Here is an 18,363-nt window from a genome sequence, read left to right as displayed (position 1 = left end):
TCACAAAGCCCCCACAAACATGGGGTGTCGTGGATTTAGGGTCTCATGGTGTGCCCCACAGCCATGGGGTGCATCAACATGGCGGCGCCCCGGCTACTAGGCCCGGAGCATCCCGCCGGCTCCCAGAATTAACATTCGAGCCTCATTCCCGGCTGGCGACTCATTATTCCCGCCAGGGCACCGGGAATGTTGTTCCCCGCTCCCCCCCCCCCCCACGGCATCATCTCAAGGTGGGAGGGGGAGCAGCCTGCCCTGCGCCCAGTTTTGGGGTGAGTCACCCCGGGCAGGGCACGGCTTCCCCTCCCTGCTGACTAACGCCGGCCCCGGGGAGATGCGGCACTGGGGTGACTGACGCAGGGCTTTGGGGAGGAAAACAGCCCGGGGGCGAGCGGGGAAACGATGGCCCGGTGCTGGGCTGTGGGCTCACCGAGGGATGGAGGGGCCTGAAGCGCCGGCACAGCCCCGGGGACTGAGGGTGGGGAGGCTGGGTCTGCTCTGAGGAGAGAGAAAAGGAGGAAGAACTCAAAGGAGGAAGAAGGAAAACAGAGGGGAGAAATAAAGGGGGTAGTGAAAAGGGGAGGAGAGAAAGAGGAGAGGCAGAGATAAAGAGGTGTGAAGAAGAGAGGAAGGGAGGAGGGAGAGGAGAAAGGAGAAGAGCAGGAAAGAAAGAAGAGAGGAGGAAGAAGCAAGGGCACAGACCAGCAGATCCCATCCATCCCCTCTCTGGCACCTCACACCCACCCCACCATCTCCCCCCTGCAGGAGGGAGGCACCAGGAGGAAGAGGGGCTCAGCATGAGGCCGAAGCACAGAGTGCTGGCAGGAAGGGGAGGAAGGCAGAGATCCCCGTCCCTGCTTTCTAGGACAGCACAGGAAGCACAGCCACCGCATTTGGCCACCCTGTCCCCGGGGAGCCGGTGACTCCCTTTATTTAGAACCAGTTCCCTGCTCCAAACCACCTCACTCCTGCCAGGGGGAAATCGAGGCACGTCCCGGCCCCCCAGTACCACACAGCCAGGCCGAGAGATGCTTTCTGCTTTTATTCAATTAATGCAGCAATCTATACAAGAAAAAAAAAAAATAATGAAACCATGAAATTCCAAACCCTGACAGTGAAGAACCAAATTCTTCCTAAGAATCAACTGGAATTAAAAGATTCCCCCACGTCAGACTGTACATAAAATAATCTCTGCTCCATTTACAGCGTTTCACACAGTACTTCTCGTATCTCAAACTTCAGAACTGTACAACTTTGTTACAAACCACGCTTTTTCCTAGGAAAAGCTTACAGAAAAAAATATTGCCACTTTCTTTTTTATTTTTTTTTTAATTTTTTTTTATTTTTATTGGTAACAAAAAAAAAATTAGAATCTTTTAAAAAACAAAAAAATTAAAGTCAGCCAGAACTTCTAAGTGTGGGCAGGGGAAGGAGCAGAGACATTTCTCACCCGAATGTTTCTCCTCCCAACAGGGAAAGGGAACACTTTTGGCAGGTAAAAGACTCTTTGCTGCTGGTGGGGGTCTAGACCCTGTCCCCCCACCGAGTCCTCCTCAAAGCCTGGCAGCCGTTTTGACCCGTGGGCTTGGCTAATTCCACCACTGACCCTTCTCGAGATACGGCAAGAGTAACAAACCCCAAATCCTCCTGTTCTTTGTGGAAAAGCGGGGATGAACCCCACCTTCCTGCCCCTTCCTTAGGAAAGACAGTTCTCCTGGTCTGGGCACATGGATTGTCACACTGGATGTGGCTCCCAGTTTGGGGCTGAGCACAGACACGCTGTGGGGTGGATGGAGAGGTTGGACCACACACAACCAAATCTCACACAGGACAAACCAAGGGGGTCAGGGCTGTGCATGAGCCTGGCCCAGGGGAGGAGTTTTGCCTCCAAACTCGAGCTCACCCCACTCCCTGCTCCTGCAGCCTGACCTGATGCCTGTGTGCAGCCCAACAGTGAAAACCAGGAATTCCGAGCCACAGTTTCAACCAGACAGGTTACAGGAAGGATCCAGACCTCTGGATCCGTGTGAAAAATGTCTTCTGGTTTCGAATCCAGGTTTCACTCCGATGTTGTTCAGTGCAAAAGAGTTAAAAAACCATGTTATCTACACATATACATCCGTGTCTATAGAAAATGTCTGTACAAGTGGGAAGATGGCCCTGCCTGCACGCTGGGGACTCCTCTCCTGAGGGATCCTCCTCCCTCTCTCTCCAAGGTGCCAAGCCCCAACCAGTCAGGTTAAAAACCAAGAGCAGATCGTGGCTGGAGAGGAGCTCCTCCTGTCCCCCCAGCCACGGCTGCCAGCTCTGACCCACTGCACGGATGGGAGCAGGGAAAACAAGCTGGGAAAGGCATCTTGCACACGTGCAGCCTGCACAAGGAGTGGGATGAGGTGGTGGCTGGGACCAGGCTGGAGGTGTAAGAAAGACATCAGCATGTCCAGAGAGAGAGCCAGCGCCTCATCCCATGGAAGTCCTGCTCTGGGAAGCAGCTGTGGATTGCCGGCTGCTCCAGCTTCATTTTGAGTTGACACCAGGGTAGAGCATCCATACTGGAGAGGTAGGGATAAAACTGGGAGGTAGGAGGGGAGAGCTGGGACCTCTGGCAGTGAGCTCTGTCACCATCTGCACCCTTAGCAGAGCCTGGCACCGTGACTGGATCCATGGCCAGGATGGATCCAGAACGACAAAGCCATCAGGAGGAGGAGGGATCTCTGCTCCCTGCGTGCGGTTTTGCTGTCAGGGGAATGCCAAGCTGCCCAAAACAGGGGGTTTGTAGCCAAGAGCTGGCCTGGATTCACGGCAGAAAGCTGGGAGGGTGAGGAACACCGCTTCAAACGCTACGTGTGGTCTGAAAATGGCATTTTCAAGGTTTCACAAACAGCAGAAGCACAAACTTTTGCATCTCTGGACTGACAAGACACGTTCCTCTGCAGGCTGTGCCTCAGCACGGAGCCAGGGGGGGCTCCCACCAGGAAAACCACTGGATAATCAGACAGGCACTGGGGACCTCACCAACACCCCCACAACCAGCACTGTGCTGAAGGTGATGGCAACGTCCTCTGAGCTCATGTGACAAGATGCAGCCTGAGCAGAACCCCAACACGAGGAAAAAAATCAGCAGGGAAGGAAAAGGGACAGTGGGACCCAGATGTCAGCAAATGTCCTCGATCAGCACTGCAGGGAACAATGCCTGGGTGGTTGTTTTAGACCAGGAGCCCCTCAAGCCAGCAGCAAACAATTTTCAAAATATATTACATCTTTTTATTGCCAAGCGTGCAGACCATGAAGTGTGTGGGGGACACGACACTAAGAAAAACTACAATTGGAGGGAGGGCAAAGCAGTAAAAATTTAAAAATAAAGACTACTCCTTACAACTGCCAACACTTGGGTTCAAAGAATCAACTGGAGGAAGTTTTCCTTAAAAGTACAGCTCTAAATATGGCATTGGGCCCCAAACTTTGCAAACACCAAGGCTTTGGTCTGGGCTAACACAAACCAGGTGGGAGAAGAGGATGATGATGGTAGATGCTCTATCATAACTCCACAGGGCCGAATGCCTGATTCTTCTCAGCATTTCCTGTAGCAACCAGAACACTCCCTACTACCCCAGGAACACAGGCAGGAATAAGCCAGGAGAAAGCAGGCAACTTCAGTGCTGGATGCACTGAACTGGGGCCAAACTCGAGCCCTGCAGCGTCCCTGCTCCCAGAGCCAGCCTCGGAGGGGACAGAGCTGCTCAGCTCCCCCAAGGCCACAGCAGCTCCTGTTCCTGCTCCATCAGAGTGCAGCCAGTCCTTCAGGATGGGACGCTGTGCCGGGAATGCTGCACCGACTCGGCTCTCTCCACCTGGAAGGGGCAGTGGAGAAGGGCTCTTCTCGGGGGTCCCAAGGCACAGGCCCTCACAAGCACAGCGTCTCCTACTCCTCTTTGCTATCCCCAGCTCTGGGAAGCAGCACGTGCTCAGTGTGATCCCTCGCTTGGCAGCCCTGAGATTCCAATATGGATCTCGGGACAATGCTGGGCCACGTTTCCTTCCTTCTCAACCACAGCCCCAGTCAGACCAGCACTGAGAAACCAGAGCTCTAGTACATTCTTGGAGAGGGCAGCGCGGGGACACAGGGCTGCGAGCCCATGCTGGCTTGGGAAAAGGGTCTGGAAAGGAAACCTACGGCATTTAAAACACTAAAGTGCAACAAAAATGTCCTAAACCCTTTGAAATCGATCGCAGCAAGAGGGGTCTGCAAAGCTTCAAACTTCCAGTTACTGCAGGGCACCCTTAAAACAGACCCAACAGCCACCAGGTAAAAAAGACCAAGGAGCCCTTTGGTGAAACAAGGAATACGAGCCTACCACAGAATTCAGAATTTCAGCTCCTGGGGTCAAACATCATATTTAGAACATTTGAAAAGGGAAAAGTGTTAAAGCAAAAAAAAAAAAAAAAAAAAAAAAAAAAGAACCAACCAAAAACCAAAACAAAAATACAATTCTTGAATCTTGCGCAATGAAACAGTTAAACTTTTTGGTGTTTTCAAAAGAAATCCCAACAGACAACCTGGCATAACTTTATCTGCTTCCTAAGGGAGAGATGCCCGCTTGACCCATGACTCAGGACACCATGTGCACTGGACATGTTCCATCCTCATGTATGTCTCAGCATTCCTCCATTCATAAAACCAAACCTTTCCTGTTTACTCTTCAGCCTGAAAGGAAAAACCAAAACTGAAGCTAGATGGAAGATAGCCAGAGGGAGGAGAAAGTTTTCACAGACTGGAGGACAATCCCATCAGTGTCGCCTCATTTTCACTTTCCTGGCGGGGCTGCCATCCTCCTCCTCCTCGTCACAGTCCTCTGTGTACTCGTAAGACCTTCGCCAATAGTTCTCAGAGCTGAAGTTGCTCCGTCTCCTATGTTTTGGTAAGAGGACTGAACGCCTGTTCTCCTCCTTATCCATTTCTAGAATCCGTGGCCTGTGGAGAGGGAGAAAACAGGAGTGAGATGGGATCCAGGCCTTCCTCCCGGACACTATGTGCAGCTAACCTGCCGTGACAGCTCTGCCTGTTTCCCCACTGCTTTCCCAGCACTGGGTACTTGGCAGAGCAGGAAGAGATCACCAAGCTGCACCTCCCTAGGGGAGCTGAGAACTTTGCTATGATGGGCCAGTTCCTTCCCTTCCCAAGGCAAGCTTTGGCCTTTACCTCCACCAGTAACACTTCCAGTCAACCTCTTTTTTTTTTTTTTTTTACTTGCAGCTTGTGACCCCAAGAAAAATCCCTTGGGCAGAGGGGTCTGTCTCTACTGCAGCAGAATTGAGAGCACAGAGCTGAGCTCCTTATGGTGCAGGATCACACCACAGCTCAAAAATCCTTTGTCCTCTCAAATATTAACACAGTGCAATTGTTATTTCTGCAGAGCTGCCTCTGATCACTTTCTGGCAGGACTGGGTTGGTGGGCTGCGCACACCATTTACTTTATCTGACTGGTTCCTGAAAGATCCCACTATGATATCTGAGAGAATTACCTGTTATACTGGAGTCTCTGGGGCCAGAGAAAGAGAAAAACATGTTTTTCACACCCATCTGCTGCAGGAGCCTATGCAAGCCATCCCCCACAGCCTGATAAGGTCACATCAGGCTGAAAAACAGCTCTGACGGATGTGCACATTTGTCCCGCATGATCGCTCCTCTAATCGGACACCGGCCCTCTGCGTGCTCCCAGGGAAGCTGCATCTGCAGCCCAGCTTCAGATCTTCATCCATCTTCCAGCCTGCATCCAGGTGAATGAACACTGCTCACAAACAAACCATCCCCACCCTCCTCCCTCCAGGACAGGTTCAAACAGGGCTGGGACTGCATGGCAGCCAAGCCCTGCGACCAAAGTCAACTTTTGGGTTGTACCCATTGTGCAGAAAATGCCATCTGGATCCTCAACTGGAATATGCAGGACAGCTGGCAGACTGGCTATCACTCACAGCCATCAGTGTGCTCACACCAAGGTGTTTAAGGGAAGCCTTGCTGCACAGCTCAGGCTTGTCTGAAACCTCAGCAAGGAGCTTCTCTGAAGGTCAGCCTTAAACATCCACACGGTCTGGTTTCTCACACAAAAATACACACACGCAGCTCTGGAATCAAAACAGGCCTGAGAAGCTTCCCAAGAAGTCCTTAACCTTTCCCAGATAGCAAACCCTCACATTCCCTCCCAGGACTGCTTTCATAATATAGTTTAACGCAGCTGCACAGGTTGCTTGGCAATAGAGGTCAAAAATGATTAGCTGCAGGGAAACTATTGTTCTGAACGACTGCATTATCAAAAGCCAGCCAAATCTATTGCTTCTTCATTATGCCACTCACAGGATAAACAATGTAAGCTGCTTACAGCCAGAGCTCAGCCTCCACAAGTCTGGGAGGAACGTATAAAGAGCTCATTCTGATAAAACAGATCTGGGCATTGCAGAAAGCACCTGGCAGGTGCAAATCAGAATGGTTTTAAATATGTTCTGAGGCCAGGGACCTCAGCTATGCACTGATCCTCAGCTATGCAGACAGACAACATCCCAAACATGGCTCTTAGGAGAGATGATCCTACCTGTGGGCAGCATCAGGATCTGCTTTGCGATGGGACCGCTTTGGTTTCAGGATCTGGTCCCGGTTGCTTCCCGACAGGCGGTCAGAGTTATAACCTGGTGGCAACACAGAGCTACTCAGGGATTTTGTTTCCAATCGAGGTGCATCTAGTCTTGTTCTGCAAATATTGAAAGAGAAGAGAATTTGCAAGGAGTTTCTACAGAATCACAGCAGAACCCTCCACCCCAACCACACAGCTCAGGAAGAGGGGCAGGAATACCCCATTCCACAACAAGCAGCAGCTTTGTGGTACTAGAAGCTTCACAGAATCACAGAATGGATTAATTTGGAAGGGACCTTGAAGATCATCTCATTTCCAAACCCCTGCCCCAGGCAGGAACACCTTCCACTAGACCAGCCTGCTCCAAGCCCTGTCCACCCTGGTCCTGGACACTTTCAAGGATGGGGCAGCTACAACTTCTCTGGGCAACCTGTGCCAGGGCCTCAGCACCCTCACAGGAAAGGATTTTTTCCTTATATCTAATTTAAACATACTCTCTGTCAGTTTGAAGCCATTGCCCTTTATCCTGCCTTGGCTTAGGGACACACAGTCATGAGGTGAATGCAAAAGGTGCTGAGCTCACTGCAACCCCAGCTCTGGGATAAGGAGCAGAGGTGCTGGAGCAGCTGTGAAATCCCATGAAATCACTTGGCAATAACTCACAGCTCCAGTTAAGCCACCTGGGTGGGAGATGCCCTGCAAAAGCATCATCACCTGCAACAGTAATAACTGCTTCCACCTGGAAACTCCCTCCTGCCCACGGATCTCCCGGGGTCAGGTGTTCCTCAGCTTGACTAGGAGGTGCAAAGAGTTGTAAGTACAAGTCAGGAGAAGGTGTAGCAAACAGAAGCTGCACCACATCCTTTCCAGCAGCTGTGCTGCAGAGCAAGCACAGCTCATCCCAAAGGAGAACTCTCACAGGACTGTAGCCACGCAAAAATTAAGGGGGAGAACCACTACTTGCTCTCCAGTGCTGCACTTTAGCTCCTGAGGGAGGTTTCCACAGGAGAATCCCAATCTAAACTTCCATTAGGAAACACATCCAGTTGCCAAGCTTCTCTCTGCCATCAGGGAGAGCCTCTTCAGCTAATCAGGGTGATGCCAGTCTGGCACAGGCAAAGCTGGGCATGGCAGCCTGAGTTTGCCCAGCATGCCAGAAACGAGGAACACTTCCACAGGGAGCTGCCAGGCTGGAGCCTGTGCTAGTCCACACTGTCATCCTGAGTTGTTCTCAGCTCCAGGGCTGGACCCAGTCCAGCCTGAACACCGAAGGCCTTGCAGATCCTGCCCGTGACAAGGGACATGGTTTAAATACCTCTCAAATACAACGGCAACTGCAGGGCTGCAGTTCAAACAAACCAACACCCAATACACTGCAAGAGCAAGGGGACATCAGCCATGCTTCCTCTGGCCAGGTACAAGGAGAGGTGACACTAAAATGGAGAATAGTGTACCTTCAAATGGACAAACTGTACTTATGAGAGTGAAAGCAGAATGGCAGCAAAAGCCTCTAAAATCACTTTATCCACCTCCCACGTTACCTCTCCCAGCATCTCATAAATTGAGAGCACCATTCCTCCCCTCCCCTGGCTCAAAGCACTTCCAAACCCTGCTGGCTCCCGGCAGCCCTGCGATCCAATACACAGGAAACACTGAGCACTGAAGTGTTTATGACCTGCTTGGTAACCACACTGCTCTGGAGAATCCTGCAGAACCCCCCTGCTCCTCCAGCTCCCACAGCTTTGCTCTCCTGCTGCTGTCAGCAAAAACACGCTCGGAGCAGAGGCAAGAGCAGAGCCAGACTCAAACGTCTGGGAATTCAGAGCCGAATATCCCAGCTCCAACCGGGATGATCCAACTGATCTGATCCGGAAAGCTCAGGGCTGATCCTCACCACGAAGAAGAGGAAGAGGACTTTTACGAGGCCACTGGCTGCTCTCATGCTCGCAGGCCACCAGGGGAAGTAGCTGCTTTCCTGGTTGCACAACACCCTGCTCCAGGCACAGTCGCATGATCCGGGGATCGGGAATGGCGATCCACAGCGCGGCGCAAGCAAAGGGCACGGCGGCCCCGCTGCGCGCGCAGGGACACGCAGGGGACACGGGGAGGTGGCCGTCCTGGCCCGGGATAAGCAGCAATTAATAAGCTCTATTTGGCAGCAATCACAGCCCAGCCTTTGGCAAACATCGCCACGGATTCACCGCAGCTGCGAAAGCTACGCAGAAATAATTACCAGGGGGTTTATGCTTTGCTCAAGAGAAAAATCCTGGTGTGGTTTCATCTGGTCTGTCTGTCGGGTTAGTCTGATGGGCAGAGACACTTCTGCTCTGACATGAAGTAAATCAGGCCCAAAAATCAGGGTGGATGGGCAAACAAAGCCAGCAGAGCTACAGGCTCTGTCCCTTCAGCAGGACTGCACCAGGTCAGCTGGGTACAACCAGGGAGACCTCACTGCTCCTCCCAGGACTTAAAGAGGGCTTATAAAAAACACAGAGAACAACTTTTTATGTTGGGAGATGGTCATAAGACAAGAGGGACCAGTGCTAAACTAAAAGAGGGAAGATTTAGATTGGATATTAGAAAGAAATCCTTTACTCATAGAGCAGTGAAGCACCGGCACAGATTGCCCAGAGAAGCACAGGTTGGACAGGGCTCTGAGCAACTTGGTCTAGTGGAAGTTGTCCATGTCCATGGAACAAGGTGAGGTTTAAGGTCCCTTCTTGCCCAGATGCACTTGGAGGGCAGCCAGGCTTGACTGGAACAATCTAACACCCTCAGCTTACCAAGGCTGGAGAAAGCAAGAGGCAGAGCCAGTTTAAACAGGTACATTGGACATCTGCACCAGTTTGGGCAGCTTTAACTTATTTATTTGAGTCTGTCTTTTCCAGAAAACTGCTCCACAACCTAGGACAGACAGCTTCTCTTTCCCAAAGTCCAGCCAAAGCAGCTACAAGACTCGGAGATGCCTCCTTGTCAGCACTTGTGCTGCTTTTCCCTGGCTGCTCCAACACCATGAACACAACAGCTCTAAGTTCTTATCACAACCTCTCGCCCCAAACCTCACGTGGCCATACCCAGCTGTGGGGTGGTTTGGCTACAGCCTGCCTTTCATCCCACTCTATCTCCTGCCACATCTCATCCTGCCTCCCTGGGTCTGGGCTGATTTTGCTTGGCTAACGCCTCAGGGCTGCTGTTTTTCCTGCCTTCATTCCATGGGTTTCTCTAACCAGATGTCCAACTCCACTCCACTGGCTTTGTGCCATATCCTCATAATGTTGCCAGACTTGTTTTGAAATCAACTAAGCCATCCAAAAGCTCATCCAGTCTGGATCCAGACCGCTTGCCTGTGAGCCTTATGCCAGCCTGGGCCACAACCACAGCCCTGCCACCAATGCCCACGTTTCTGGCTGGGTTTACAGGACTCAAAGTGTATATTTTCATTTACAAAGATCCTTCTTGACAGTAGAATTACTGCTAACACCTTCCAAGGCAGAGTCAGCAGGGGTCAATGTGTGGCAGTCACATTTTTTGGTCTCCTAGTAGAAGGAACTGGTAAGAGAGGACATTTCTAGGCAGAAAAGGTTTTATCGAGGGACTTAGTAGGGTGGGCTTAGTTTACTTTGTCTCTCATTTTCTTAAGAGCTTTAGAAACAAGCACTGATTGATGAAATGCCATCAAGAGTGCTTTTCTAGAACAGGAAACCCCTTTCTAAAACAGCTTATGGAGCTTGGCTTCCCAGCACAGACTCGAAGGACAAGCTCTGTAATGAGCATTGAACTATTTCTCCCTCCAAAGCCAGTGTCTTCCTCTCTCCCCAGGAAACAAAAACCATGATACCACGAAAACTTTCTCTGCTTCATAGGACATTCTTCATCACAAGCATCAGCTTCAAAAGACCATCCAGGTAACTCACACACGTGGGTATCACAGGACCAGACACCTGACCACACAGCCCAAACAGGAGAGTTTGATACCCTAGGTGTTTGGAGCTGGACAGCCAAGGGGAAGAAAGCCAGTTTGGGCATCAGAAGGGCTTGCAACCCCAGACATTACAGCAAAGTGCTGCTGCACAGAGCCAAGAAGTGATTAACCCTGCAGGAACAGGTTCCAACCACTTCCACTGCCGGGTACGGCAAGACACGAGCCCAGCATCAGAGTGACACCTAATCAAGGTGTAAGATCAAGGCAGCAAATTAACAAGCAAGGCAGTTCTTAAGTGTTTAAGCATCATGACACCACATCCACGTTTATCTTGCTGTCTGGAGGGCTTCAACACTTACTTTCGGAGGATGATGACAGCTCTCCTCTCCTTGATGTCCTGTGGTCGAATGCAGTGTGTGATTTCGTCGGCCGCATACCCACTGACAACAGAAACAAAAAGCCACCGTCAGGGAGATGCCAGGCAGAAGCAGAAAGTGGTTTCCAGCCTCAACAACTCAGTTTGGCCAGTACTTCCTAACTTCCACCAGGAATTCCTCCTCCCAACACCACCCCCCAGCACACAGGAGCTAGACTTGCAGGCAGGAATGAACATCGAGCAAGAATGAGGACAGTCAGGGGGTTTGGGGGGGTTTCATGACTCAGTTTTTCAGCATACCCCAGAGGAAACTGCCACCTGCTCCAGCACTCTGAATAAAACATGTAGAACTGTAGATTCAGAGGATTAGTTTATGAAGAAATTAGAAAGCAACAGGGGAAAAAAATGAGCATGTTCCTCCAAAGCATCATCTCAAACTTGCCTATGAGAAAAGCCATCTTTCACAGCTCAGATGTGCAGCACACCCAGACCCAAACTTGTAACACATCAAGGAGGTTTTTTGGTCACAGAGGGGTGCAGTCATGGTAAGAGCTGAGCCTCTCACCCCCTTTCCCTGAGCACAGACACCTCATCACCCTCCCCATCATACAGCACATCCTCAGCCACCACAAGAACATCACCAGCCTTAACCCACTACTCATGGGGCAACCTACAAATTCAGACCTGTAAACCAAGCTGCACTCCTCTAAAACCTTCCTGTAACAGGGTGAAACAGTTCCCTGGGCTGAGGAAAAGCCCAGGCTCAAGCAGTAGCTGTTGTCAGCAGGAGTGTTTCACTGTGTGACATGACTCCAGACACTCCACATTTTCAGCAGGCTGGAGAGGAGCCACGGCCAAGGACAGCCCCAGCTTCCCACAACACACTGGAGCATTTCCTGATGGCTGCTTCTGTTTCCAGCTGGGCTCCAGTGGCCAGCAGAGCAGGTGAGATCACGGTGGGTCCGTGGAGAGCGGCCACCACGCCTGCTCTGACACACAAACCACGCTGGGACACATCCCAGTTGCTCCAAGGGTTTGAGCCAGCACATCCCAGCGGTGGGGCCTGCCCTCTACCTGCCGTTTGGAGAGTGTCAGCTCACTGAGAGCCTTCTGGAGTATGGGCAGAAGAGAAGCTGAGCATCTTCAGAGCTTCCTGAAACACCCAGCAAGGGCAGGAACACCTTGGGAGGCACTTGGGTGAAGGCTGCTCAAGCTTGCACACCCAGCCTGAAGCAGGAGTCACCAGGCCCAGTGTCCCCACAAGGCTTTTCCGTGCCACTGCTGGCACGCCAGGGTCAGGGGCTGGCAGGTTATTCAGGACACCCTGAGCAGAGAACAGAGCTCACACACACAAGTCCTCTCTGGGGACAGGACCGGGTTTCCTTGATCTGGTTAGATAACCCACCCACTCACCCAGAAACACCTCCTCACACACAGATTTACTGCTCTGCCAGGAGAGCTGAATGCCTAAGGCCAGCCCGGTTGAAGCAGGGGTGGTGTCCATCCCCACCGTGCTCCAGGCATTGCACAACACGACAAGGGGCTTGTGATGATGCTCTATTATGTTCCTGGAATCTCTGTGTCAAGCTCCAGTGAATTCATGAATATCACCCACGTTAACATTCAGCTCAGCATCCTCAGCAGCACCCTGAACACCAGGGAAGGGTCTGCTTCCAGACCTGCTTCCTGACCTGCTCTCTCCATCACGAGGTATCAGCCTGGACACTTCTTTTCACTCCTTCCCCAGATCACTTCCAGAGTGGCACCAGGAAGTTTGTGGTCCCAGATCCACATGGGCAACATCAAACAACTGCCCCACCACCCTGGTCTGAGACCATAAGGGGGACACACCAGTCTGGCCTCAGTGCCAAACTGGTGTGGGAAACTCTGCAATATATCATATATAGTGATGGAGTGCCTCTGCATGGGCAGAGATATGAAAGAAAAGGATTATTTGGTTGCCATACTCGTGCTGCCTCGTGCCAGCATGAACTTCTCACCCACTGCTCAGCCTTGCATGCCCTGAGGATGGGTGAAGGGGCAGACCCTGAAGGAAAACACCCATAATGATATCAAGGGTCTATGCACAGATTTCTTCCCCAGAGAAGAAACTCAAAACAACCTGGAAATGAAAATCATAAATTCCTGCCCACGAGAACACTCGAGTGTGACATGTCCATCCCAGAGCTTTTTCTAGAAGAATATGGGGAAGTGCTGATGTTTTCCACACACTACCCCAAAACCAGACCCCAATTCCAAACTAACCTGTCAAACCTTACACCCCCAACTCTTCCCTGAGTCTTTTTCCATCCAGAAGAGCCGCTGCTGAGCCAGAATTGATTCACACAGAGATAAAAGTGGATATTTTTGTGCAAACATCACCAGAAAGGCAGCCTTGAAGTTCTACAGACTCTAACAAGAAAAGCTTGAACAAATCTCTGCCTCATCACCACTGGCACACGTGGAACTTCCTCTGCACCAACAGCCTGTTCTGAGGGATCAGGCTATTTTGGAGCAGACAGCTGCAGAGAGATTCCTCCAGCTGGGAAGGAAGGAGGTTCATCCTCCAGCGACTCCAACCTGCCCTGATTATGCTTCCATCAGGCACGCCTCGAGACAACAGGAGGGACACACATCACAGCACTCCCCTGCCGTTACAAACAGCCAGGAGACGACCTGGAGCACTCTCCAGCTGCGGGAGGGAAGCCCGTATGGCACAAGCTCTGGGAACTTGGGAAATGTTACCTGTGCCTTTCCTTCCTCCAGCTGCACTCTTTCCAATGCTCACACAACATACCTGGCAGTTTCAGTGCTGAGATTGGCTTCCTATGACAGCAGCTGCAGGGCAGGGATCCACCTGGAACCCCCCCATCCCGGGTGGCTCCACACATCCCCTGTTCCCTTCCTTTTTCCCAGCCCAAGCATTCTCAAAGCACACGTTCCCCAGATGAAAAGGCAAATTCCTCTGTCCCCCCCTCACTGCTTCTATCGATTGATGCTCACCAAATTGTTGTTAAAATAAGAAAAACCCACAAACGTGATGAGGTCAGCAGCCCCTCCCAAGGAGCTGATGGGTCACAGGACACACTGAGCTGATGCTTCCTCCTGGCCTGGCTGCCACTGGGACAAACCTGCAGGAGCACCTGATTCCCAGGGCTGCAGGACGAGAGGGGACTGGAGGAGGTCATCTTCTAGATCACAAAAGCTACAAGAGCAAATCTTCCCTGCAGATGTGAAAGGAGAGGAGAAAGGGCCTTGCTGGAAGAGGGAAGGGCTCATTAGCAGGTCATGGGGTGGCTCAGCCTTTGCCTCCTGGCAGAGTGGCACAGCCCAGCCACGTGAATCTTGTTCCACCTCACCTGTCATTTGAGGTCTGAACACTTTCCAAGGAGTCTGAGGTTCAGTGTTGGCAAACACCACATCCTGCTTCAGGGCAGGCAAACAAAGTCAAGGGAGGGAAACTCTGCAAAATCCCTACTGGGTCAGCAGCTGTGAAATTAGGAGCAGGAACGGGACAGGGGCAATCTGGGACCAGTGTGAGAGTGCTGTGGGGTCAAAGAGAGGGATTCAACACCTTCCTTTAGATCCTCAGGACTTCCACACAGCCCCCAAACACACACGGCTTCCCTGGAAGGGCAGCAGGCCTGGAGCAGCCACTGACCCAGCAGGATTTGAATCCCAGACATTACAGGCATGCCACCTCTATCTGTGCCCGTTCCCCATCTCCAGGGCAACTGCCTCCAGCAGCTGTTTACCCAGAGGAGAAAACGCCAAGTTTGGGGAGTTGACTTAGTCACGACCAAGGGCTGGGTTTGGTGACACACCCCTGAGCACGGTCTGCACCTCTCCTGCTCCTCCTGATTGCTGGGGCTAGATGGGAGACCAGGAGAGCTGCTGTGAGGCAAGGAATTGATTCCAGACAGGATCCTATCAACACAGAACAGTCACTTTGGCAGAATCTCTCCTAAGTGAGTGTAAAGTACCTGCTAACTGCTGGACCAAATTTTAAATAATCCCTGTTTTAAAGTCTATTACTTGCTGGAAGGCAGAACATCTGACCCTGATCAAGCTGCAGTGGGTGGGTCAGAAAGCAGCCCTTGGATTTGGAGGGGAAAGATATCTCAGATGTCTTCATCTGGTTTGTAGGATTGCTTCAGCCACATGAACAAACTTATTACAGCACCTGAGTGACACTGGCCAACAACCCAAACACCCCTGGGAGACACCTCTCTCCAATTCCATGAGCCCTGAGCCAGCAGCCTCTTCCCAGCAGTTCTGAAGGAAGAGCAAGGGTCTGGAATAAGAAAACATCATTCTCTGGTCCTGGAGAAGAGAAAGCATCTCTCCTTCCTCCCAGCATCCTCCACTGCAGATCCTCCTCCGGAGTTTTTCAAGAGGCTTTGACTGCAAGACTTGAGGCTGACCCTGCATTAGCAGCTCTGCCAGAATGCTTCCAAGCAGGATAAAACTCTCACTGTCCTTAAAAGAGAAGGCCTCTGGCTGTAAAAGGAAGGACAGCTATTTATCCAGGCCTGACGAGGAAAGACAGTAGAGAGGCTCGCATCAGCAGCAGGAAAATTAGGGTAGAAAGTTTCTCTCCTGGTATCTTAGAGAAGTCAGGGAGCAGAGCAGCTGCCTCACAGCCAGCAGTCCCTCCCTGGGGATGGAGCTTGCTCTGCAGTAAAAAGATACAGAGCAGGATGGGTCCCCTTGGGTCCCATTTCATAAAAACACCCTGACCTCTGCCCCCCGAGCCCTGTCAAACCACGAGAGAACCAGAAAATGTCCTCAGAACCATTCCCAACTCCCTCTGCAGCCTCCCTCATCCCTGGCTAATCCACACAAGTTACCTAACACCGGGGTACGGCAAGGATTAGTTAATGTTTGTGCAGCTTTTCCGAGATAAAAGCGACGTGAGATCTCAGCATTTATTATTGATGCACCAGTCAAGGAGGCCGTGTGTTTGTGGGGGGAAAAATTCCTTCCCGAACCCTGCAGCGATCAATTTACAAGCCAAAGCAAGGGATTGTATTACGGCCTGGGAGCCCGGAAAACCGGCCTGGACCTTCACCAGTCCAAAAAAACTACCCCCCAAACTGCTGGCAGAGTCCTGGTGATCCCTGCTCCTGGCAGGGAGCACTCTGACCTTCAGGGACACAAGGGACCGGCAGCCCCGGTGCCAGGCTTGGAGCTGCCCTCCCCAGGAGCTGGACAGCAGCAGAATCCCTACGCTCCAGCCCTGCCTGTCCCCTCACCTGCCTGCTCCCCCTCCCAGCCCGTACCGGGAGGCAGCGGGATTAGGAAGCAGGCATTTCCCGGTGCCAATCCCAGCTTTACTGCCGGCCAACTGCGTGACCTTGGGCAGGTCATTCCACCTTCCACGGCTCTTCCTCAACACACATAAAGTCCCTTCCTGTGCCCGTGACCCCGCTGCACTTCCAAGTGACAATCACGCGGGGCTCTGCACTCTGGTCTCCCCATCGTCACCGGGCAGGGGAGGGCTCAGCATTCCCAGTTCACAGACTGGGAAGACGAGGCCATTCACACCTTCTCTCCACGATTAAGGTCAGGTCAGAGAAGCACCGGCCGAGCTAAGAATAGACCCAGGAGCCCCGTCCCTACCAGCTGCTCCGCTCTGACCACTCTTGGGCAAAGGATCCATTTTGTGTCTCAACGAGTTATTTTAACCATTTACGGGGACTCAGTGGCTAGCTCAGCTCTGCTAGCACGCTCCCACCAGCATTCGCCTCAAACCCCGTGGAGAGGGCACCCACCCAAATCCTCACCCACAAGGACGGCAGGACGCCTCCCCTCCCCAAAATCCCTGCTTCACCCCTCTTCCACCAGAGCACCTAGAGGCGAGGGAGACGGAGCCCGAGGCGCCGTCGGGGCGCGCATCCGTGCGCCTCGTGATCCGCGTTACACAACCGGGCCCCGGCTCGTTAGCGGAGCCTCGGCAACGCGGGCGAGTTACCTGAGCACCGTGACGCTCCCCCTCTTCACGGGCAGGAAGAGAACGGGCTCCGAGACCCTGATGGGCTTGAACTGGAATTTACACCCGAAGCAGAGCGCCGAGTCGCTGAAGAAGGACACGGAGACGATGGGCCTCTCGAAGATATGGATGGGGTCCACGTGGGAGACAATGCAGCCCCCCGGCTGGTAGTCGTTGATGACGGCACTGTTCACAAAGCCCTCGGGGATCACCCGGTGCTCCACCAGCTTCCTGATCACCAGGTCGTGCACCCACTCGGGGATGGCGTCCACCTCCCCCCGCGGGTACAGGCGCTCCTGGCCGGGGCCTCGCCGCTGCAGCTGAGACCCGTAGGTGTAGCCTTCCCCGAAAAAATACTTGTTCCGCAGCGGCGCCCGATCCACCGTGTGCTCCTTGTAGAGCCCCTTCTCCGCCCGGGACACCACGTCCTCGATGCGCGCCTCGATCTTGGCGCACTCCTCGGCGCTGAAGAGGCGAAGCTGGCGGATGCCGCTCTTCACTTTCCGAGCTTCCTCCTCCTCCTTCTGCTCCTCGTAGTCGCTGGGCTCGGAGCCGGAGTCCTCCTGGTGCCGCCGCTTGCGGTCGTACGGCGGCTCGGGGGGCTCCCGCGGGAGGCCGCCGCCGCCGCCGCCTTTGTGGCCGTCCCGGTAGGGCATCATGGACTTGAGCTTCTCCCGCAGGTCCGTGTAGCCGCTGCCGGCCATGGCGCGTCCGCAGCCCCCGCCTCTATCGATCCCGGCGCTGCAGGCGGCGGCGGGCGGCGGCGGGGGACGCGCAGCTGCTGCTCATGGCACCCGCCGCCCTGCCGGGAGAGAGAGCCCCGCGGGACGGGGAGGTGAGGACGGGATCCCGCTACCGCACCAGACCCTCTCCCGCCCCCCCCCCCCCCCGCTCCTCGGGAGATGGGACCCCGCTCCCGGCGGGCAGAGCTCCCGCCCTCTCCCTCCCGGGGCAGGGGCGGCCCAGCGGACGCCACACTCACGGCTTGGCCCGGGGCGGGCGCGGACAACGTTGCCGGTGCCGGTGCTCACGCGGCGGCAGGGCCTGGCACATTCCCAGCGGCGGACCCGGACGCCCTGCCCGTTCCCACCGCCGCGGCTCTGCCCATGGCGGGGGACAACCGGAGGAGGTGGGGGGGGGGGGGGGGGGTCCCGTGCCGTGCCGAGGGACAGCGGCGGGCGGGGGGTCTGGCGCGGCCCTTCCCGCTACGTCACCAGGAGCCGGCCCGACATCCCGGATCGCCGCGGGGCCGCCCCGCGCCCCGCCCCGCCGCGCACGCGCCGCCACCGCCCCCGGCCCCGCCCCTCTCGCGCGCGTACGGACAGAGGCGCGCGACCCGGCCCCGCCCCCCCCTCCGCGCGCGCGCGCGCGCCCACCGGCGCCGTTAACCGGCAGCGGCAGCCCCGCCCCGCCCCGCCCCGCGCGGCGCTGATTGGCCGGGAGGCGGCCG

General features: G+C 53.9%; 1 protein-coding gene across 1 annotated transcript; it reads right to left on the bottom strand.

Annotated features, from left to right (window-relative positions):
• Window positions 1–1,024: 1,024 nt before the first annotated feature.
• On the bottom strand, window positions 1,025–18,187 carry ALKBH5 (alkB homolog 5, RNA demethylase). The gene is made up of 5 exons (XM_053957720.1): window positions 17,896–18,187; window positions 16,896–17,715; window positions 10,905–10,985; window positions 6,585–6,740; window positions 1,025–4,969 (listed from the first exon to the last, which is right to left on the bottom strand). The coding sequence occupies exons 2-5, from the start codon at window positions 17,615–17,617 to the stop codon at window positions 4,786–4,788; spliced, it is 1,143 nt and encodes a 380-aa protein (XP_053813695.1). The 5' UTR covers window positions 17,618–17,715; window positions 17,896–18,187; the 3' UTR covers window positions 1,025–4,785.
• Window positions 18,188–18,363: the final 176 nt, after the last annotated feature.

This window comes from Vidua chalybeata, chromosome 16 (assembly GCF_026979565.1).
Source record: "Vidua chalybeata isolate OUT-0048 chromosome 16, bVidCha1 merged haplotype, whole genome shotgun sequence".
In the NCBI taxonomy this organism is placed as follows: domain Eukaryota; kingdom Metazoa; phylum Chordata; class Aves; order Passeriformes; family Viduidae; genus Vidua; species Vidua chalybeata.
This window is presented reverse-complemented; position numbering and strand designations above follow the sequence as displayed.